This window comes from Rhea americana, unplaced genomic scaffold (genome assembly GCF_003343005.1).
Source record: "Rhea americana isolate MKP2758 unplaced genomic scaffold, rheAme1 scaffold_2, whole genome shotgun sequence".
In the NCBI taxonomy this organism is placed as follows: Eukaryota; Metazoa; Chordata; class Aves; order Rheiformes; family Rheidae; genus Rhea; species Rhea americana.
This window is the reverse complement of record NW_028186149.1, coordinates 16,392,091-16,415,518: the sequence shown is the minus strand read 5'-3', so window position 1 is coordinate 16,415,518 and position 23,428 is coordinate 16,392,091. Positions and strand designations below refer to the sequence as shown.

Below are 23,428 nucleotides of genomic sequence, written 5' to 3'. Positions count from 1 at the left end.
GTAGAGAATAATTTTAATTCTTTGGCTTCCCCCCGCACCCTTGTTTGGTTTGTTTGTTGTAAATTACATGTACTAACCCTTCGGGCTTAGTCCTTAAATGGGACTTGTACAAGTAACTAAAGTAACTAGACCAGTATTCTTATATGGATGACTGTGCAGGAACAGATAATAAATCTTTGTTCCTAAAATGTGTTTTATTACTATACAATAAAATGTCATTAGGGATGAGACAGAGGTATTACATATTTCGGTAGGGATTATGCATTGGTGTACTGACCTAGAAGGCACATTATAGGAAATGCTTAGGAAAGATTCCAAAATTTACCAGCTATTCTTATTCTTTTACACATAAAGTAAAAACTAATTTCTTACTCTGTGGAAATACTGAGTTTTGTATGTCTGATTGTCCAGCACCCAAAACTTAATGCTCAGTGACACTTCTAGAACTTACAGCATTTGAATTCATAGCAGTGGTGATTTTCAAATTTGAAAATGAAACAGTCAAAAGTTTAGTGATTTTGGAATGCAAGGGGAAAAAATTGTCTTTATGTAACTAGACACAGTTTCTTAATACTTACGTGTGGGTAGTCCACAGTTCTGACTGTACCTTGTTTTCTTCCTTTATAAGATGAAGTCAGCAACCAATTAGCATTGCGCTTAATTCAATAATGGTCGTGCAGCACTTTCAGATTTTAACTAGATTTTATGGAAAAGCTCTATGGCTTATCTTCTATCATGTGCACYTGAGAAACCATATACTATCGGCAGCGTTTGTACTCCATGTCTCCTTGACACATTTTGTTTTATTCCTGTAGATGCTTAAAGTGTGCAGATGCCCCATGTCAGAAGAGTTGCCCAACTAATCTGGACATCAAGTCATTCATCACAAGTATTGCAAACAAGGTAAAATCAGGCTTACAATAGTACATGGAAGCAGAGAACAGCATCTGTTTGCATTTTGCATTGTATAATTGGTTTATCTCTGTGAAGTCTTATAAGATAGTGGTTGCAGCAGGTGTTTTAAAATTCAGCAGATTCCTCTGAGTTTTAATTATTGCTGTTTCATGCTAGTACATTATGCTGCTCCATGCTAGTACAGAGGGTGTATATTGCATATTTGTTTATGTCCCCTTTTCCATAAAGCTTTTGCTTTTGATGATTTTTAAAATCTAATGATACTGAAAAATACTGAAGATTATAATGTCCTTATTTCACTTTGTTGCTACATGACTGAGGTAATATACTTACAAAACTTATTTCCACTAAAGGATTATTAGTTTTTTAGCAAGTGATTATCTGAAATTTGTATTCAAGCTGAAATTTGGCACCTGAAGGTGCTCATGTCAAGGAATGTTTTCTCACTGCTGTATTTTATTTTAGAAGACTCTGGTTTATGCAAATGTGTCTGTCTTAAACTAACAATAAACTATTATGGTAATAAATTGAAYCCACATTTTTGCAGGTACTGTACCTTTTCCTCTCTTAATAGGTTATTATATTATAATGAGAATGAAATCTTAGAAAACCTGATTTGTGGTTTACAAATGAGTTTTAACAGTTAACAGTATGAATAAGTTGACTGCAAACTTGATATGACAAGATTAATTGCACTGTCTGGGATAGTCTAAACATGACTGTATATTGCTTGCCCCTTACCTTTTAAAACATATTTCCTTTCTGTTGAATCATTAGCTGCAGTTTGATTTATTTATTTGTATGAGCCCCAGCAGGCTCATAATCTGCTGGGGGTGATGYGACGGTTTTCTGTCTGTGTTCTGTGCTCTGGCACGCATCGAAGTTGGAATGTATCTGATAGGGTCCGTGCAGATAGAGCTGGAGGAAAATGGGCAACAGCAGCACTAATACATGCAAGTTAATAGCTACATTGCGTTTATTACGCAGTATGTATTGGGTGGAGAAGATGCCCGTAAATTCTGCACCTTAACGAGAAACATTAAGATAAAAGGAGATATTAAGATACGTGTATCAATTATAACATAACTGTGTTGATGTGGTTTACAGTGGTTGGCATTATGCCCAGCATCTGCATAAAGACTATTTTGTTATATAATCTGTATCCTGTCATTGCAGCACTTATTTTCTTGAATGTAGGCATCTGTTTCCAACCATATTATACTACTTTGTGGCATATTGCTTCTTATTACCTCTTCCAGGCATTGTGAAGCAGAAGAACTGAACAGAGAAGATACAAAGCAGTAATGAAACTGCTAGTCTGCATCTCTTAATTGTGCTGTAGTTTGTTTAGGAAACCTAAAGTAAATTTTATGAAAATATTTTACCAAAATGACCCATGTTTGTTAAGAGTTACTTATGCTACTGCCTTGTGACACCTGTTGTTAAAGGAAGGAAAAAGACTGGATTATAGAAATGCAAGAGCTGGGAGTGAAGAAAGGAAAGCGGACTGAAAACTACAAAAGAAAATGTCAGAACTGACACCAAAGGTGTCCTGGAATGAGACATTTGGTGGGTCTTTTAGACTCTGATAGCCTTAGAAATATGATGCTTTTGTGAGTTGGCAGAAAGGGTAAGTCATTTTAGCAGCTGATTCATTCTGAATTCTGGGAATCTGTTACAGAGAGAGAAAATTAAGGTAGAGTCACTACAGAGTCTTGAGAGATGTATTTTGGCAAAGGATAATATTATGAATCTGCTTTAAAGGAGTGAAGGGAAATCTTTGTCCTGCTAAAGCCAGTAGGTACACTCCTGGAGTTTTTAATACGGCCAGATTTTACYTGTCAGTCAGAGAGGTGGGTCGCAGTCTGTAGTGTTTGGGCTGTTGGATGTTAACTCGTTTAAAGTATCTTGGAAGCTGCAGATGCTAGGTAAGTCTCTGGTTTTGCCCTGAACAAGTGACCTGATCAGCTGCTACTTTATCAGAAAAATCCTACTTTAGAAAAGAGCTGCCCATACATAGTTATTCTCTCGGGAGCTTTAACATTCCTTAAGGGAAAACCCTAAGTCTGAGATTGCTGACATGCAGTTGCAGCCTCACTTCTAGCACCCTATCCATCCRTAGCTTCAGTATCCATTCTGAAACTACAGTTTCTATAAAAGGTAGACTAAGGTTTTGGTACCTGCTTTTACTTCATGTTGATGCTTGATAATTGCACAGACTGAAGGGCACATTGACACATAGGCAGCTTAAAAAAGGCAGTTTCTGCTAGCCAAGATGTTAGGACAGGAAACTATACRCCTGAAATCAGTATTACGTCTGTTTCCAAGTGTGAGTTTGCATACAGCCTTACCCTTTGCTTTCTGTCCTTGTCCTATTGGAGGAAATCTAATGTTGCATAGTCATGGGAGCATTTCTCTGCAACATCTCTAAGGCTGACAAACCACAACAACAAACACCCCAAAACCCTATCAGTGAAGAAGAACTCACAACCAGAAATACTTGGAAAATAGCTGTAATCATCGGCTAAGCAACAAGGCTAGGATATCTTCCTCATAGATTCACTGTCAATGGCTRTACCTCCTTCAGTTGTGTGCTGACCGACTTCTCAGAAAAAACACTCTTTAGAGGGAACCCAGTCTTGACTTGATGGATGCAATTTGCTAGACTGAATTTTCCTTTTGATGAATTCGTTTCTGGTGCCTTTGCTAGAAAATGTTTCTATTACAACATAACAATCCCATTCTTCAGGAGCCACTACATAAATTCTTTGTTTCCTTTATTAATAAGTTTTTGTAGGTGTGTGTATATGCTGCTGGTTTCTATACTACATGTGCATTTTGATGCCTCTTGCTTTCTACCAAGTGAGAAATACAGGAATAAGGTGGAAATTGTGAGGGAGATACCAAAAGTTAGATGATTTGCTTGACGTCGTGACCCTTAGCAGAGTCTTTGMGACAGCCCAGATATCACAGCTCCTACTGCAGTGTCCTCTCCCCTGTTTCATTCTGCTGCTGGGGTGTTTGAGATAYCTGTATCTTATGCTTTTATAGCTGATAGAAGACAAGAACTATGTTTTTGAAAACTACCCAAATTTTAAAATGAAACTAGCAATTTTTCACATTTGTTATGCAACAATTTAAAGTGTTTTTCTAAACTTTTAATAAAATTGTTCAGATAACATTCAGCAATGTGCTTGCTGAATATTTTTATATCATTTCATAAGAGCATTCTTTGCACTGTCAAGATTCTGTTARATATCTTTGAAAATATTTTTCAGTTAAAACTTTTTTGTTCTCACTTGTAAATATACTTCTATTTTTAATCCAATACTTTATGAATACATCTGTTAGYTTTGTCTATTTTTGGACAACATAAATGAAATATAGAAGATTCAGAYATTTGAGATCAATAAATCCAGGACATCTGGGGATGCTTTCTAGGCTTATTGAAAACCCTCTCCTACTTTCAAAGCTTTCTTCATCGTTCACTTGAGAAACTACCTTCAGCAGATTACAATTCTAGTTCTCTTGAGAAGATGCAGTTTGCTAACTTCCTTGTCCTCCTTTCTCCCTAACCAGTAAGCAGTATGACATTCAGGTATTTATTTAAACGTGATTCATTATTAATATAGAGTATTTAGACTTCAGTGTACTGAAAATGAATTACTCTGTCAGGTATTTAAGAGCTCTATTGTATGTAGTTTATTTTGTTGGAAAACTACTATAGCAATCATAAAAGGTCAGGGATGCTTGTTCTCTAGAGCCTGAGGCTTTTCAGATATTTACAGGCCTCGTACAATGTAGCTGTTTCTTGCCGCTCTGCCATTAGACCTCAGCTCAGGAGTAGAAGAGGGACGGGGAGGAGGGGATCTTTCTGGGTTGAGAGGGTAATTGARTTGCCAGATTCAATGAGCCTTGAGCCTCTTTGAGAGAAAGGATGTCGCTTGTGCTGTATTGTGTTAGGCCATTCTGACTCAGTAGAGTTTAGGCCACAACTTGCATTCTCCTTTTCCATACAAACTGGATTACAGCTCCRCTTTATAAGGTACAATCTGATCTATTGTGTCTTCCCAGTCAGCATTTCTTGGTTCATACAGRCTACTTGCAACTGTATCTCTCGGAGACAAGACTTCAGGTTCGCTATTCACGCGTTACTACAATAGTTGTTTTTAAACATCAGAAGATAAAGTAGTATTCTGACTTCGAGCTGTTTTCAAGTGGTKGTTTATGACTAACCTTGCTACTTCAAATGCAGGCTTCACATTCCAAAACAAAGAACATATACTTTGGAATGTATGGCTGCCATCTTAGTTACCTTTTCGTTTGTAAATTGAGAAAAAGTGAAAGTGTTCGGCTGTTGTAGGAGAAAACTTGTTTTCTAATTTCTTCTGAAATGCTATGACGAGTGATCTTAGGATTGTGTGYCCCCCTTCCCTGGTACAGATATCTCAAAGCATGAAGGATGTGTTAGAGCGGAGCTCCAACACCCGTCATCCTCTAGCGCTGGTTCAGTCGAATACTCGACAGTAGTGGGAAGTCCTGCAGCTTCCCAGGAGCAACTCGTGGCCAAAACACTTGCTGTCTTACCACCACCACCACCACCTTTTCTCCTGTGAAGCAGAGCTGCGATGCCAGCGGAAACTGCCCATTGAGAAGCAAGAGCTGCTTATATAATATAACTTTTTCCTGCTTAGTGGCAGATCTGGAGCTTTTTGTTATCAGGCACTTCTATGGTTGGGTAGTTGCTTTGGAAAACTTCTGTTAGTGCRGTTTAGGCGTAGAAACCAGCGGGTATTGAATTGTGTTATGTGGCATAGGCATAAGAAGTGACTGGTTCAGCATTTATAGTCTGAGTGTATAATGAAGAATTAGGGATGTCGAAGTCTCTKTTGCGATGCCTGTGCTCAGTCACACTCCCTGTCGCTGCAACTCTTTGTTACTGGCTCTCACATTTTTTATATCAAGTCTTGCAGTATTGCTATGACTCCTGACATCAACCCTACAGATTTCTGCTTATTGGAAAGAATCATCTTCTCCCTTGTTGCTTAATAATAAAGACTAACTGGCCTGAGTTGACGTGGCAATGATTTCCTAACAGACTTTGCGTGTGTATGTAAGCCTTTCGGTGTCCAGCGTTTTTAAGAAAACCCAAACCAACTGCCCTCTGGGGAAAGGGTTGTTCCTGGCTATGTGTTGAGTGCTGTTAAGGAAATGAYGGACCCCCAGGAAAGGGGCATGAGAAATAGTGGAACTCAAAGTCTTAGGACTGCAGAGGAATATTTAGGTTAAGAGCAAACTAAAGGAAATGAGTATTTTAAAGTAGAGACAGGAAAGGGAAGGAACTGGAGATTGATATGAAAAGTTAAGGGATGAATCTGAAGTCTAAGATATGGAAGGATTAAGAGAAAAAATATTTGGGATAATAAAGCAGAAATGAGAAAGAAGGAAAAGTAGGTAGATCTAGGAAGGCAAAAGAAAAACTGTGGAATCATTAGGAGAAAATGAAATGAAAAAAAGATTGTAAGGAAAAAAAATGGTAAGAGACAAGTGAGAAATCGAATGATGGTTCCTCTGTGCCAGAGGAACTCCGAGTAAATTAACAAAGGACATCTCTATGCAGTTGGAAAGACTGTAGAAAATCATGAGTCACAGTTCATATGTAAAATACTGTAAGTGGGATACTGTTAATACAATGAGGGATTGTAGAAGTCAGAGAGCTGCTAGATGACTGGTAATAATTATATGCAGACATGCATCACRATCTTTAAGTACTACTTTGAGGCCCCAGGTTTTTGAAAGTGTTGCTTTATTCAGCTTTCTCTGAATCTTTGTATATTTCAGGTCACTAAATACGAAAAAAACATTTAAAAGAAAAAGTAGTAATAGTGTTAAATTGATGTACTTGAGACAGTGACTTTTCTGGAGCTGTCTGTTTGTACTTAGTGTAATGGAATGGCTGACAGCTGGTTTCAGTTGCCRTAGTATAATTATGTAGAATAGACTTTTGCGATGACACTATGTCAATTAAGGAATCTCTCACATTCCAGACTACAAAGGACAAAATGACAGTACAAGATATTTCTTCCGTTCTTCTTCATAAAAAGATAGTGACACTGTGTGAAATTACAGTCCTGTTATGATGACATAAGTCAAATGATGTGAAAGATTTCTAGATTGATTAAAAATCATCAGCATTATAATATAGAATATGTATGATTTGATAAGTTGCTGTTATGTTTTGTTCGTTCTACTTTGGCAGATATTTTGGTGGGAAGGCTGACATAGTGGGGRTTTTTCTTGTTATATTTGAACTGGTGTGTGTCAGAGTGAAAATTACTACTTACATAACAATATGCAGTTTTGAATAGTGATTCTTTGGTATGTGATGATATTCTAAGCCAACACATCTTGAATAATTTTTAAAGCCAAAAGCCATCACACAATATGAACTAGGATAGAGTGAAATTTTCCCATCTTTTTGGTATGTCTGGTTTTTTTTTAATTTCATATAGAGGAAAGGGAAATTAACTTTCTTCTTTATTTTTGAGTTTTAAATTTTTTACTCTATCCCAAAGTTCTTGCTAAGTCAAAGTTTTCATTTTTTTTACACAAAGTACAATAATGCATATTCTTCATTGTTTTTAAGAAAAATGCAGTATCAAACAACCTGAGTATAGAATTTATATTAAAAGCCCTTAAATAGAAAGAAAATATTCTATAAGCGTTTCCTGATAGTAAATGCAATTTCTTCTAGTCTCTCTGTATTGATCCTATGTGTTTCAATAGTTTTTTTTTTTCAAGTAAAAAACAGTCTCATTTGCATGCAAATTATATAATGCTTCCAAATGACACAATATGGCTATCCTCCTCTGCCTGGTTTCTGCTGATTATTGATGTCTGTTTAAGGCTTGTTTCTGTTCCTTGTGTTAGCAGTGTAGTATTTATTGACATTTTGATGCAGGAAACCACAAAACATCCTATCCAGCTAGATTAATTTATTTCTGTGGCAGTGCACAGGAAAAAAGATTCTATGAACAAAGGCATGGGCAGGCATTTATCTTATTWAAAAAAAAAAGTAAAAACAGTCTAGTTCTGGACTTGCTTCCTCTGTGACGTCTGTAAGAAACTAGCCAACCGAGTCATCTTATTATTTCAGCATATTTTAAAAAAAATTCTCCAAACTATTAATGTATTTTGCTTCATTCCTTGCTCTAGAGTAACTTTGTCATTTTAATGTGGTATTTAGTTATCAGCTTGCTATGTCTGCTGCTCATGTGTTCTGTGCACTGCCTAGGATACTGTGGTTTTGTGAAATAAAAAGTTGATCATATTTTTATGAAATGTGAATATCCTGTGAATGTTCTACCTTTAATACCACTGGTAATTGTAATGAGCGTTAATGCATGCTTTCAGTTTTTTTTAAAAAGGTATGTTCTGTAAGAACAAAGTGTTCATAACTAATCGTTTAAGACACTGCATGTGCTGCAAACTCTTTTATTAGTATAGTAATGCGGTGGTTCACAGCTGTGTGACACAGTTGGTATAATACCACCTAGTGTAACTTACTAGATTTTACTCTATTTCCTTCTTGGCTTTTGTCAAGYATTGGAAAACTTTTTTCCTAATAATGTCTGATATGCTAGATAATAAATTGACACAGTGAAAGGAGGATAAAAGGAATGGAAGGGCAAAGATGTGAAGTGACTCAGAACTTGTCTTCTGAGGTCCTGCCCAGGCCTTGTCTCTGTGCTAGCCTGTGCCGTGGGTCTCAGGAAGGCTGCTAACCACCGCACGGAGGCATGGTAGCAGTATGTGGCTGTGTACTCTCACCAGCAGTGAACAGAATTGATAGGAATCAGAAAAGTGGTTACGCTGGTGTTGTGGAAGACGAAAACTGGGACACAGGATGGAAGAGGAGAGAGGGACCTGCAGCTCTTACACAAGTATGGTAACATACCTACTTGATAACAAGACAACCAATGGTAAAAATGACACGATGGCTTGCTTGTTTCCCTGCCTGCCAACGGGGCGAGCACTGAGCCTTCCCTTTCGCCTTTAGCCCAGTCGGAGCGCGCTGGTGAAGCAGTGCACAAGACTTGCCCTGCTGCCGTTGTCTGCTTCTCCCACAGATGAAGGGAGCTCTTTGGACTTCAGGTCTTGACAATCTTTTTATTTGTCACTAAAACTTTTTTCCAGATGTTAAGACTGGAAGACGTATRCTCTTTGATATGTTTTATATATACCATCTTTTCAAGAGAGCAAGCTACCTAGACCTTGCCTGCTTAGATGCCCCACTAGTACAGATAGCAACAGCAACTCATGATCATGATAGTAACATCTCATAACTTCGCATACCAGGATCTCAGTTTCATAGTCTCCTTTGGCCTTATCCACATTAGGCCTTCAGTCTCAGCTTCCTACTTAAGCAATTCTAGCATAATGTCTGGAGATAGCTGGTCCTACACCCGCAGTGACCATGGTCCCATCTCAGGAAACACATGCTACTTTAACGTCCCCTTTCTTCTTTCTATGCCTTCCTGCTGCCTCATTTCACTACTGGGACACAGCTTCAGAGGGATAGCTTTCCTCTATCTATGCTCCATGACATAGCTCTGCTCAAATTTTGGCTTGAATTTTCAAAACAAAATAAGTTGATTGTGTTGATATTGCCRGTAGTGGTCGAGCTCAAGTCTGAGGAGATATTTTACAGGTATGCAATAAAATTAAATTTAAAAAGGAACAGCCTAACAGCTTTGCTTTCTAGGCATAGTAACTAGCTTTGTATATTGATTTTAATTACAAAGTGTAAAAATGTAGGAAATCATTAATTAAGTTACTTAAATGGAAATGCACATTATTTTAATTGTTTCCATTGAACCAGAGTCAAAGATAATAAAAATAATAATCCTGGACAACCACAAGAAGAGAAAATAAAACTCTTATACTTCATGCAATATTAAACTAAATAAAAATTCTTTGAAAACAATTTCATCTGCTAGTGAGAGAAATCCCTATTATTAGTTTCTGATTGTTCCTTTAGAGTGAAAAAAGGAAAGATTTGATGCAATTGCCTGTGGAATAGACATCTAGTGCTATTTAAGATGCTCTAGATGCTGCTTTAGAAAGACAAGGGTCTCCCGCAGTGATTGTGTTACCTCTGCCATCTGCTTGGGGATGTATTGGACGGTCTGGAACATCTCCAATACAACTAGACTTTTGTGTTTTGGCAACTGAATTGAGTTTGTAATGTCCTTACTGGTCATTTTTTAACAGCTTTAATGATCTCGGATACATTAAAACAATATCACTCAGCTACTGACAGAGCAATTGTATTTGCTAATACATATAACTTCTGCTTAACTAATACTCCTTTATATTGTGAGAATGAAATAAATGAGAATAATAAAGCACCTTACCAGCCATGACAGGCAAAACAGTTGAAAGAAGTATTGCCCAGAACGGCTGGGTAAGGGGATTGCTTGTTCAGCTGGGACTAGAATTTTGATGGATTTTCATAGTCTCAAAGAAAACTCTATGAAAATACACAGAGGTATCTCTTTTGTGTTGCCAGGTGAGGGACAAGGGCTCAGGCTGTGGAGTAGGCAGCATCTGTAAACTAAAGGTCCAGTTACCTCTGCAAATGCTTTTCTTCAGTGTTGGCATTCTCTTGTGAATCCCCTACTCTTTTCATAGCATCTGATTTAAGAATGTTATATTCAGTCTTTTAATATGAATTTGAATCTCCCAGACCAAACAAAAATCTTTTTACCCATTGTTTGTTATGTAGTCAAATCTTGCTATTTATACTGGATTCTCATTCTCTGTGGTGTAGTGTTCCCTTTGATGAAACACTCCTATGTATGTTACCCTACTTGGCAAAAAATAACCTGTGGTGTTGCATAGGATCTGCTGTGATCAAGTCCTTCACGTGCTATGAACCCTGTATCTTCTGATTGTCCTGAGTCAGCTGTCCTCTTGGGACAGAGTGACAAAGAAAGATTTATTGTGACAAAACAATTTCGGGTTAATGATAACGATTGAAGATTAGATTGTGGGAGAGATGGATGGAAGAGGAGGGACACATACTGTTCTTTCATCTCTTACTTAKTCCTAGTTTGGAGAAAGCTAGGATGAGATCCCAGCATTAATTTCTTGCTGAAGAAACTTGTGTGGAGCCTCGGCCTTGTGCTAACTCTAGTTATCATCTAGTGTAGCAGTGTATCATCTTCATCTGAATAGCAGTGGCCTTAGAAAACTCTAGAAATAGATCTTGGAATTCTCTTGCTCCAATTTTTGGTGGAGGTGGAGAAAGTTGGCAAATGAGGAAAAAGAATGGAGCCCACAATTAAATGAACTTTTGTGTTGACCATACAGAAGAAAAGATAGGATCTAAAAGATTTGCTTCAATTAGGCCATAATTTCATTAATGTAAATGGAACTATATGAAAATTTATCACACATTAGCTGTAATGTAGAACTGCCATCAGTAGTTCACCTCTGAATAACATTTCATTTCACTGCAGGCATTTTCTCTGATGTTCCTTCAGAAGAGAACGATGCAAGCAAATATATATTAAAAAAGGGGGGGGGGGCTATTTTCTTACTATACCAGACTCTGGGAGCCCACTATCCATTCCTCAACTTCTTATTAGGGAAAGAAATCTTGCTAATTCTCATATATCAGGAAACTCTTTCTTCTCTGAAGATGTGCAGTGAATATTGAGAATCTGCTGAGTTATGACAGTTTGACTTGTACATAACCTCTTTAATCAGTTCCCTGTTTTGCTACATAGGAAAATAAAGTCTGCCTTGATGAGTCTGTGATCAAGGAAAAAGTTTAGGAGAGTCCAGTAGCTCAATATCTACAGTTAGTTGCACAGGAAGCCTATTCTCGTCACAGGTCTGGGACAATTGGCGCTACTGATCTGGTGTGAAGGACAGGCATATCTGCAGAGATGGTGTGCACACATCCATAAAATAAGCTTTTCATTCCCTGTGTCATAAGGAACTGATGATCTAACTGGCRCTTTCTGGTCAGCCGTCCAACAAGGTCACATTTCAGCTACTGCCTAATTGACCTAGAAATGGAGAAAGCATTTACAAGCACGTAACACAGGCACAGCGGTTTTCTAACGTAGATTTGTTAAACCACTAAAAATCTTGCAAACACATTAGATAAATCAAGTTATAACAAATTTTCAAACTAAAAATAAAGATTTTATCTTAGCATAATCAACGTTTTTTCTGACTTTTTGCAGTCCCTTTTAAATAATTTTTATGGCATGTATATGGGAAATATTTGTGCATTTAAAAAAATGATGTCAGCAATGTCAGTTATTTTTGTGTTGTTCTACTGGTCAACTGAAGAAAAAGTAGTTTGCGTGACCTTGATGTGTGACTTCCCTATTGCTTCCCTGATATGTGACTATTGTTTATATATTTTGTTTTTTGTTTTTTGTGCAGAACTATTACGGAGCTGCCAAAATGATTTTTTCTGACAACCCACTTGGCCTCACATGCGGAATGGTGTGTCCAACTTCTGATCTTTGTGTTGGTGGCTGCAATTTGTATGCCACTGAGGAAGGACCAATTAATATTGGTGGGTTGCAGCAGTTTGCTACTGAGGTAGGTGACTTGCCTATGGCTGAAATTCTTTGCGTTTGTACCAATGAGTATTGTCTAAGTGGTTGCATTTGTTAATAACCTGTTCAAAAAAGTTGGTAGTGCTTAAAATAAAAGCGTAGGAAGTTAAAATAATTATCCTTTTTCTTACAGCACATTCATAAGCTTAGAAATGCTTTCATAATGGAATGCTTCGTAGGAACATATGGCAAATTATTTGTGAACAAGATGACTCTTTGCAAATGCTTGTGATTGAGACAATTTGTTGCAAATGAAAGGCTGATATAAGCCAGGTGAGACATGGAAGTTAAGTAGGCTACRCAGAAGACGACTACGTGCACCTCCGTCTGTAACTGCACGTTGAGGAGAGGCAGAACTGTTCTGGGTGTAGAGTAGTTCCTGTCGCAGAATGTTTAACTTGTTCTTTCTCTGCCGAATGCTTTTTACTGGGAAGCTGCTCCCTCTGTGAGAATTCAAAGTCTGGAACAGGCTTTCTACAAGCACTGGGGTAAAGGGAGACCCGGYGTCTCATACCAAATGGACGGTTAGAAGGTTGTATTAATTTCCGGGAATGCTTGGTGCTTTCTCATCTCCTTGTTTAAAYCCTTCATTTTGTTTTAATTATAGTTTATAGGTGGCCTGCTTAGATGTCTTCCAGTTTTAAGTTCTTTTTTGTATAGCAAAGAATCTATTTCAGTATGTGAAGGTAATTTCTTTCTGAGCACAGCACAGACTAGCACTTCTGAATTTTGGTACGTGAAAAACGTTGCACAAAATTTAATGTAGGCTTTTCAAAAGTCACAGAGAGAAAGAATCAATTTACATTTTATCTCAAAAGTGTTATTTTCAAAAGTAGATATTAGAAGACCTACAACCAATAATAAAGAGAAATGGCCATGCCCAAATGTTGACTTCACTGATCTCTCAGGAAGGGGAACTTGGTCGCATTTTAATAATTTCAAGTGCTGCTAATAGAGGAAAAATATTATTTATTTGTTCGTATAATATATATATAATATAAAGTTATAGTCATATATTAATGCATGACAGCTTCCAAGCCTTATTCTCTTGTCTTTCCTCAATCTGTGATTTACAACATCAAATCTGAGAAGCTACAGGACTAGTGTGCATTTATATTGCAATGAGAAAAATGATTTAGTGAATAATAAATCTGTTGAGCAATGCTGATTCAGGCAATTCAGACTATTTCTGTGACTAGTTCCAGCCCTTTACGATGGGAAATACTTTCTAAACAAACTATTTTGCCTTTCCATTTTCAAGCAACTGTTTCTTTTTCATTTTTTTTAAAGGCTAAAGTAATCCTTGTGTTGATTGACACATTTTGCTTTGGGGCAAAGGAAAAGTTTTGGATGATTCAAATTTTCTTTTTACTATCTTATTTTGCCAAAACCAAATAAATAGTTTCAGGTTGACCTTAAATATACGTCCATATGCATCAGCTAGATAAATACAGATACATGCACATTTTGTGTGTGTACATCTGTCAGTTGATAAAAGTAGGTGTGTGTGTATATCTATATTCTCTCTCTCTTTCTCTCTTTCTTTATTTTAGCCACTGAAGCACAAAAGTTCATTACTTGCCCAGCTTGATGTTAGGATGTTTTCTGAAGGGTGTTTTTTGAGGTGCACTTGTGGTTACTTATGACTGTACAGATTCAATGTTCAAGATTTCCATCTGAAGAAGAAAAGACACTACTGCTGTTCCGTAACTTCTTTTGTGTCATAGAGAAGTTGTACAGTCTCAGTCAGATTGTACCAATTCTTGTACGGATTCACAGTCTCAACTGGATACTCTTCTGATCTGCCTGAAATATCTTTAGGTAAAATTTGTGCCCTTGGTCTTTGCACAAGGGAGCCAGGTGTAACTGTGTATAAAAAGCGTGTATTAAGATTGCACATTTCTATGTAGTCCGCAGTTAACGAGCATGTCCCCGTTCTGTATCTTGAGCCATTTGGCAAATCGTGTTTACAAACATAACACGAAATTCCAGTCACCCTTGCAAAGCCTGAGAATAAAGCTTTGTAGGACAGACCAAAATAGAGATGCGAACCAATCTGGAAGTAACAGATGATATGTCTGTAAGGCCGTTTTTTCCTCTGCTGTCATTCGTAGACTTCACACCCCCTTTTCGATGTCTGTGGATTATGACTCCATGAGCAAACATTGCTACCTGCTGCAGTGCTGCCTCTCTTTGTGTTTGCGCACCTCCTTTCTTCTCTCCAGGAGACTTGCAAAGCTTCTGGCGTACCTGCTAAACTTCACTCCTCCTGAACCTTCTCCCTCCTTTGCCATTTAAATAGCTACTTCAGTTTTCCTGAGATTTCAGCGTACAAGAGTGGAATCACCGCAAATGAGACCAGAGTTCTCATTTGTAGGGCAAGGCCAGAGACGCTGACCTAGATTTGTTCTACTTCTGTATTGAATAGTTGGATTTTATCAGTAATATTGTCAGCTCTTCTTCTAATGACCTGTATTCCTTATATGTAAAAAYTTTGGTTTTTGCCTTGCAGCAAATACTTACGTGTGTGTGTGTGTGTATATATATTTATATATATTTTATATTATATATATTTATGTATATATGTATACAAAGATTAAACAACTGTCAAGTAGATGAGAAATATAATAGTGAAATATTACTGTTTAGAAACCAAATGCAAGTAATATCTGGTAAAACTTGATTTGTGTTTCCTTTTAGCTCTAATGCTATGATTAATAGGGAGGAATTAAGACGTGATAGATACTGCTAAATAGCTGCCATTTGTCTTCAAAAATCTTTAGAAATCTATTAAAAAGTTCAGTGCTAGTATGATCGTTGGTACTAAAACTGCAGGACAGGATGAATAGCTTGGAATGGCTTTCCTCACACTGTTTCAAGTTTAAATGATATGTTAGTGTCAACAGTCCTAACAAAATTAAAATGATGTTATGAGCAAAAATAGCATTTCAGTAAATCTTACTATCCTTACTATTTTTATAGTATCCTAAAATATATTTTTAAAGAATATATTTAATATACCTTTAGATTTACTACTATTTTACAGCATTTGTATGTATTGTGCTACTTATTAGCAATAATAGTCACTTTTGTAATTAATACTTTTTAATTTCTTTCTTTAAGCTTTCAGTCAGTTAATTTTTAGTATGAAATGCAGATGTGTTTAACTGAGTTGTAGAAATCTTGGAAGTAATGTATATAGCATGTGTAGTTGAAAGACACACAACTGTTTCCAGGTAACAATTATTTTAAAAATATTAAAATACTGAAAAAATAATTATTGTTTTAGATTGCTACTGCAATGCCAAAATTGGACCAGATACTGCAGATGAAATGTGCTCAGAGCTTTATCTATATAAGTAACTTAGCAAATTGTGTGATTTAGTCGTGCAACATGTGTTACTGTTAATGAGCGCTGCATGGTAATTCTCATGCACTGTGTAATAGTTTGTCCCACAGGGGCTTATTTACTGAAAACTCCATTGTGCATAAAGCCAATTTTAGATTTTTTTTTTTTCCAAGGAATTAGTCTGAGGATCATACACTTGATGCATTACAAGGAAGAGCAATAATAAAAAGGCACAACTGCTAGCTGAGATAAAAGATATAATTGCAGTAAAGCAGAAATGTGGGTTTAAAATGGAAAATATATGGGTGTGATGTGTGCCCCTTTGTGTTTCTGAACAATGACTGATCATCTGTTCATACTGCAGATAAAATTCCCTAATTGTAAAATATTTGTTGTGCATACGGTAGAACACAAAAAATGGTACCTTACACCTCCTACATTTTCCTTCTACCTTCTATACAGCTTTGTAACTGTATTAGCCTCATATTCAAAATAAATTGTAATCCAATCAGGAAAAATATGAATTTTGACAATTAATATTCAAATAAAAAAAAAGGAAATGTCCATTTGTGTTTGTGATGTGGAGTGTGTATACTGGGATGCAGTTACCACGGTAACTGTTGCATCTAGAGAATAACATGGAGTAAAAGCTCACTATTATAAATGATGAGTGTCAAGCATTGGTTACACCTGCTGCTGTACAGGTCAAAATTATATTAATGTCTTTATCTGTCTCCTTTGCCCAAGTAGTTTAAAATCAGGAAATATCTCTGGTTTTTGGGAATATAGGTTCAGTGAAAATATACTGTGATTATAGTGATGATACATGCAGGCATGATCTATATGATTGTCAATTCCACAGAATGTGCTAAAATTGGTGGTTACTCAAATACTAGTTTGTAAGCTTGGAATAAAAAAAAAAAGTGAGCTGTGGTTGTCTGTTGTGGTATTAGTAGAAAGCCCTTAACTGACATTTCTGGATAGGTATTACTGAATTTAAGGGGTTTGTATTTGCAGTGTTTCCAGTTAATCATTCTGAATGAAGCAGCACAAGCTAAATGCAAAATATACTCTTTCAATCTGTATGTGCGAGATGTAAATACTAGATCGTTTATTACTGTGACTCTTGTGCTAGTTCTGGTGCCTTGTCCCTCTCCAGAGATGTTTTCTGGCTGTTGTTGTAGCAGAAAGCAATTGGAAAGGGAAGCTGATGCATTTGTTCTCCTAGCAGATGCACGCTATGAGCTTGCTTGCTGTTAACCTGGTGGCATCTCATCTCATCAGCGAAGCTGGGAGGTGGGCTRTGTCGAGGATGGCCCTGCTGCTGCTGACCCTCCTCCTTGGGGCGAAGATGCCGCATGGCTCCCCCGAGGGAGAGCTTTGGAGGGTGCTCTGATACCTCGGGCTTGGTCTCTCGGTGTCCTGCTACCTGCCTGCCTCGGTTGCTGTTGTGTGGTCGCCCTGCGTTGGGGACGTCACGAGGCCTGGCCGTGGTTACCCCGTTCCCTGGATGCCACGGACRGGCACACCACCGAACATCAGCAACGGAGCATCACTGTACGCAGCTACGACACCAGCACAAATGGAGAGGAAACTCTTTTGTCAGTGCTATTTATTTTTATTTTTTCGCATCTTTAAGCTATTTTCACTCTTAAGTTGAATCAAAAAGTAGCAAATATAAGATTTTAAGCTTGTTTGATGCAGATAGTGTAGCCTCCAAGGCTACAGTTCAGGTCATGAGTCTGAGGACTCTGGGCTTCTTAAGCCAATGCAGACACACTTTCTGATGATTGGAAAAGTTATATACACTTCTGTCAGATGTTAAGCATCCTTTGCTTTATAAGACATGTAGATGAATATTGTTATGCGCTTTTTATGGATGGGATTTGTAAGATATGGACTCTGCAGTGTGCTTGATCCATGSACTTTGTTAGGACTGTATTAATATTAAAACACAGTCATTATTTTGATTTGAAAAATATTTAAAGAGGTGTTTTAAGCCTGAATTTTGCAATCACTTACCTGCTGACATAAAAGTTTGCAACAATATGTCTTTAAGTGTTAATCATGGAGGGAGAATCAATCAGTTTCCATAAATAGCTCATGTTTGTGGAAAAATATTTCCTGTACCTCCTGTGCTATGCATTGCAGATAAATTAAATTGTGTGATAATATTTTATAATTTCAAGATGATTACTGAGCATGCAGTTTGCTTCATTTTTTTAATTAAAATTTGTGCAGAATGTTATTTTTTCCTTTAAACCATCAAATGTGCCATAATGATGTATACCAGCCTGCAAATGGAAACCAGTGGAAAGTGTGAAGCTAACACAATCAGTTCCTAAATGTTGCTCGTTTCACTGCCTGTATTTTTCTTTCTATACATTGGCAAAATCTGGTAACAATTCAGAATATACTAGTGTTTCACTGAAATATCAGTTTTGGGCTGATATCTGCATCAGTAGCTGTTTAGTATCACATCATCTTAGTGAAGGATATTTAAAGGCAACCTAACTCATAAATCTATCTCTGCAGCCTTGTAATTGTGAGAGCAAGCATTATGCTTCAAGAATATGAAACATTTAGTGATAAAGTCAGGATTTTACTAATAGGTGAGATTTTCCAAATGCCTTTTCCATTTTGCAAATCTTGCTTCTTCTGTTGGTGAAGGTCTTGTGAAGAAGATCAGTGAGTAAACAGATCTAAGTTTGCTTAAGAAAAGTAACTTTGTGTATACTGGAGACTACCTAACTTGCTTTTTAGCAACCTATAGTGTTTTAGCTGAAGGCTTTTCCATATTTTAATGTTGAGTTGAACTTTCAATCTTTCACTGTTTTATGGAATAAATTCTCTGAGATAGTCCAAAGATAATTTAGATAAAGATGAATTAGAGCAAAATTCTCTGATTGTATTTGAATATTTCAAATAGAGAAGGATGTCTACAATATATCCCTCAAAGAAATAGTCTGATCAGAAACTCGAATATGACTGAAGTGAGTAATACTAATTTTGTGTATGTGCAAGAGAAGGAAAGGCAGACATGGGGGAATGATGGCTGACTCTTGCCACTGAGATGTTCAGTGTTAAAATTCATTATTTTATGTCACTCTTCTGAGTGGGTTTTGTTCACAAAGCATTGCAAAACAAAAGAAACTCCATCTGAAAACAGAAATGAAATAATGTTTTTGAAGGTGGACAAGGAAGATACTACTAGTAAACTTACATCCTGACCCTAGTCAGAGCAGAGAAAAAAAATGGAGAGAACAGTTGCATGTAATGTGGCACTGAACATTTACAAGATAGTAATCTCTGCACACCAAAAGATTTGTACAGAGGAATTCAGTGGTATTTAAGTAGATGAATTACAGTGTAGTGAAACTTCATGATGAGGTGAGTAAAAATCTTTTGAAATGCATTGAGGCAGTTTGCTGTTTTCACACAGTTACCCTGCCAGCCTTGATATGCAAAACTGCCACTGAAGTCCAGATGGCCAGATACAGCCATACAAGCGGGCTGTGCTGTATAAGGACGGTTTCACCCTATTTGGAAAGAGGCTGAATTCAAGCTGACCATTCAGCCTGAACTACTAGGATTTCCTGCATGAGTGCTTGGTTTCTGAAGCTTAGCACTGCACTACAATAATGCTGGATTTTAGTATTAACGTTTAGTTGATGGGTATGACTGTTGTTAAATAATAAATTAAAAAAATATGCTAACAATAAAGTAAATTTAGTAATAAAGATGGTCATATTCATYGTGTTTAATAAACACATTAAATATGCTAGTTACATAATTTGTATTACGGACCAGCGTTCTAAAACAAGTGCATGAGACTTCAACAGAAATTTGGTACCATTCAAGCTATTTTTATGTGAATGTAACAAAGGAGACATTTTAAAAATATCCTATTGCATTTTGGTTATCACAGTCTAGTTTCACAGTACAATATAAGCTTTTCAGCCTGTGAAATCCATTAATAACCACATTAAACCTTCCCGTATTGTATGAATTGTCAGGTATAAATGATTCTTTTTTTAAAACAATTATCTGTCTCTCATTTYTTGCAGTTTGTTAAAATGCTATGTCAATTTACAAAGACTAGGAAAATTTGACACAGAAATTTTCGAGGGGGAAGGAACTAATCATTGGTTTACCTAGCATGAGTGCTCAAGTGCGCATGAAGAAAATGAACATTGATTCAAAACGTAAATGAAAAATTCTATTCATAAATTGATTGTGCCAAAGTTTATCYTGAAATCAACTCTTCCTTCTGGTTCTGAAGAAAGTAAAAACTGGAAGTAAACTCACTAAGCATTTTAGAGCTGATATTTATTAAGATGATTGACAACATGTATATTTTAGAGGGTTAGTTAGTATGTGTGTAAAAGTCTTGCATTGGGATAGATGAGGAACAGTGCTGTCTTTTGGTGGCATCGAAGAGGCAGCCTGCAATTTTTTTGTGGTTTGAGAATCCCAGTGCAATGTTGCATCCTTCTGGTATAACATTGTGTTTCTGCTGCTGGCGTGCTCCTTGGGATAAATACTTTTCTCTTTAAGCCCRAAAGAAAATGAAGCTGTAACTCTGTCCTTCTATGCTCCTACTCTTCAATAGCCCGTAAGGGCCATGAGTCTATTCCTTCCTTTTATAGGTTATAGAAGGCAGCAGCTGCTTTTCTTCCTCTGCAACGCATGTACTGAGTTAAACTTCACTGTTCTCTGCATGTGAATTTAGAATACCTCTGTATCAGCCTCTTACCTGTGTATCTGAATGAAGAATAAATTAGCACAAATATAAAATAAACTGTATGTTGTTGCAGCTAGGTTGGGACTGCACTGTGCTAGATTCTGTACAAATACTTAATCATGGTCAGAGTCTGTCCCAAAGTACTTCTAATAGTCAGGATAGAGTGGCGATCAGCTACACTCTATAGGTTAAGGACTGAGACGTGGAGGAAAGGGCCCAACCTTCAGGTATGAGGAGCCTAAAATTTTTGGACATTCAGTTAAGAAATGGTGAACATTTGAAATATATGAGTTATTAATATGAAATAAGTCGTATTAGAGTTGTCTAAGAGGAGGCAGCAAGTATGAATTACCTTTGGAAATACACAGGCAGTTCCTRATAAAAGCTTCCATCATGTTACTCATAATAAAATTTAAAGAGGAATTGTAAAGTGTGCAACCTGTTGAATGTGGTTTTTTTCAGGTGTTCAAAGCTATGAATATTCCTCAGATTAGAAACCCTTCATTACCTCCTCTAAAAGAGATGCCTGAAGCCTATCACGTGAAGATAGCTCTCCTTGGTGCAGGACCTGCAAGTATAAGTTGTGCTTCTTTCCTCGCTCGATTGGGCTACTCAAACATCACCATATATGAAAAGCAGGAATATTTTGGTGGCTTAAGGTAAAAAAAACAAACAAACAAAAAAACTCCACACTTTCCTGTGACTGTGGAACGGATAGCAAAGAGGTTGTGCAGATGTCATTTATATATGATCCTTCTGTCTCTTTCAAGGGTGGTTTCAGATCAAAGGCACCAAAAAAATTTCAGATTTGGAGAACTATTTATTTGAATAATCCATCATTCAGGTTAATGCAGATACATTTAAGGGCAACTTTAACTGAAATTTTGGTGGAGATATCCTACATTCTCTTCTTAAGACCTGTAAGAATTCTGATGTTCTGTTGTTATTACCAAACTGACACTTTAGAAAATTGTCACGAATCATTTTCCCTGATCCAAAACATTTAAAACATGATGAAGTAATCGTAGCCACATGTAGTGGAATAGTAGATATTTAAAAGGATAGTAATTTCATAGAGAAATTAAAATTTATAATGCTTTTATGAACTACTTTATGTAAATATAGGTGATAGTGAATAAATCCCTCGTGTCTACCTGGACTTGCAGCATTAGTAAGCCCTACTGTAAGAGGGAAATCAACCTCATGCAATTTCAACCTTCATCAAATTGTAAATAAATGAAGTAGTTCTCAGTAAATACACAATTATAAAGGCACTTTTGCATCTTGCCTGTAGGGTAAACACTTGTATGATGTTTCCTTGGTTCAGGACATAGTGTCACGTCCTCTGTACTACAAAATGATTTTTTATCACAGTTACCCATGGTTGAGATCATGTCTTAAAAGTTTTTTTGGAATCCCTAAATATAAGAGACAATATTTCAGAAACTGACTTGTGGATACCAGCCCACTCAAAGTTAAAATAAAATGTCATGTTTTGAAGATGTATTCATACTGAAGTGTTTGCAAAATAACAAAGTGAAAAGAAAGAGACTGAAAGAAGAAGGGTGAGGTACTTGTGCTTCTCGTACTGTAGCGTCACTGATATCGATGAAGTTGACACTGTTAATGCATTTGATCCATAATGTCGTAATACCAAATACAGGGCTCTGAAAGAGAGAGAATCAATGCTGGAAAAGTAGACCTGAYTACATGTACATTTTCCATTGAGGTTCAAAAGTATTCTGCCTAATTATCAGGATGTTAATATAGAGGCATTTAACTATATGAAGCTCTTTTACTAGAGTTAGTTACTATAGAAGGTTGCAAATTTAATACATGAAATATCTATTCACCTAATAACCAGCACATTATGTTTTTGTAAATACTGGATTTAAAATGAATTTAGTTGCTTAAAAGTAGTAAGAAATACTGAGCTGTTCTTAACAATGAAACTTGACCAGGTGGCAGATTAGATTCATTAGGGATGCAGCAATATAAGGCTGTTAATTCTGAGGAGAATTAATGCAGTTCTTTAGTTGCTTGTAGTGTATGATGGTGCTTATATATTTGAAGAAATGTAGTTTTTAAGTTGTGATTGTTCTTCATATTTTAATTTGAATTTAAGATTGATTTTAGTCAGTTTTATTCTATTGCAAAAAGCCTTAATCTAGGTTTTGCTTGGTCTTCTGTTATCCTTTAATGCTCAAGCAGTGCATTTTACTACGTCTTTCCTGCTTTTGACTCTTAAAGACTAAATAATGATAATAGTCAACTTCCATTCATTGTGGAAAGTTTCACATGTGGATTAAAAACATCGATTTCTTTTGTTCTTATTTTAATCTTGGAGCAGAAGGGAAGCTGACCTATGGCAACAGTCATCCATTACTGCAGTTACGAGCCTTTGCAGTGCATCTTTTAACAAGTTTTAAGTTATTGATACGTATGTTTTCAGTGGTTTCCTAAACCGTTGCAAATGGCTAACAAGACCAAATTGATTTTGTATTCAGAATGAGCTGTTTGACAAGGCAGTGATTGAACCATTTTTAGTTTTCTCTGTCATATTTTGTGTTTTTAGCTAGGCTATCCCTTCACATGTGTATGTAGATCTTAGCTAACTTGAATGATATTTAGCTTACAGAAGACTGTCTAGTAATTACAGTTTCTGAGTTCCTGAAGTGTGATGTGTAAGCCTGGCGTAAGTCTGTAGTTGCCTGTACATGTCTGAACTTTTCACCTTATTTTTTCTGTGCTTTTTTTTTTTTTTTTTTTTTTTTTTTT

General features: G+C 36.6%; 1 protein-coding gene across 1 annotated transcript in view; it reads left to right on the top strand.

Moving 5' to 3' along the window:
* The window catches only part of DPYD (dihydropyrimidine dehydrogenase), a 343,995-nt gene that overhangs the window by 80,138 nt on the left and 240,429 nt on the right, over positions 1-23,428 (top strand). Inside the window, exons 4-6 of the mRNA XM_085303683.1 lie at positions 816-903; positions 12,379-12,540; positions 21,113-21,309. Coding sequence (XP_085159809.1) covers positions 816-903; positions 12,379-12,540; positions 21,113-21,309 — 447 coding nt within the window. The remainder of the gene's footprint in view (positions 1-815; positions 904-12,378; positions 12,541-21,112; positions 21,310-23,428) is intronic.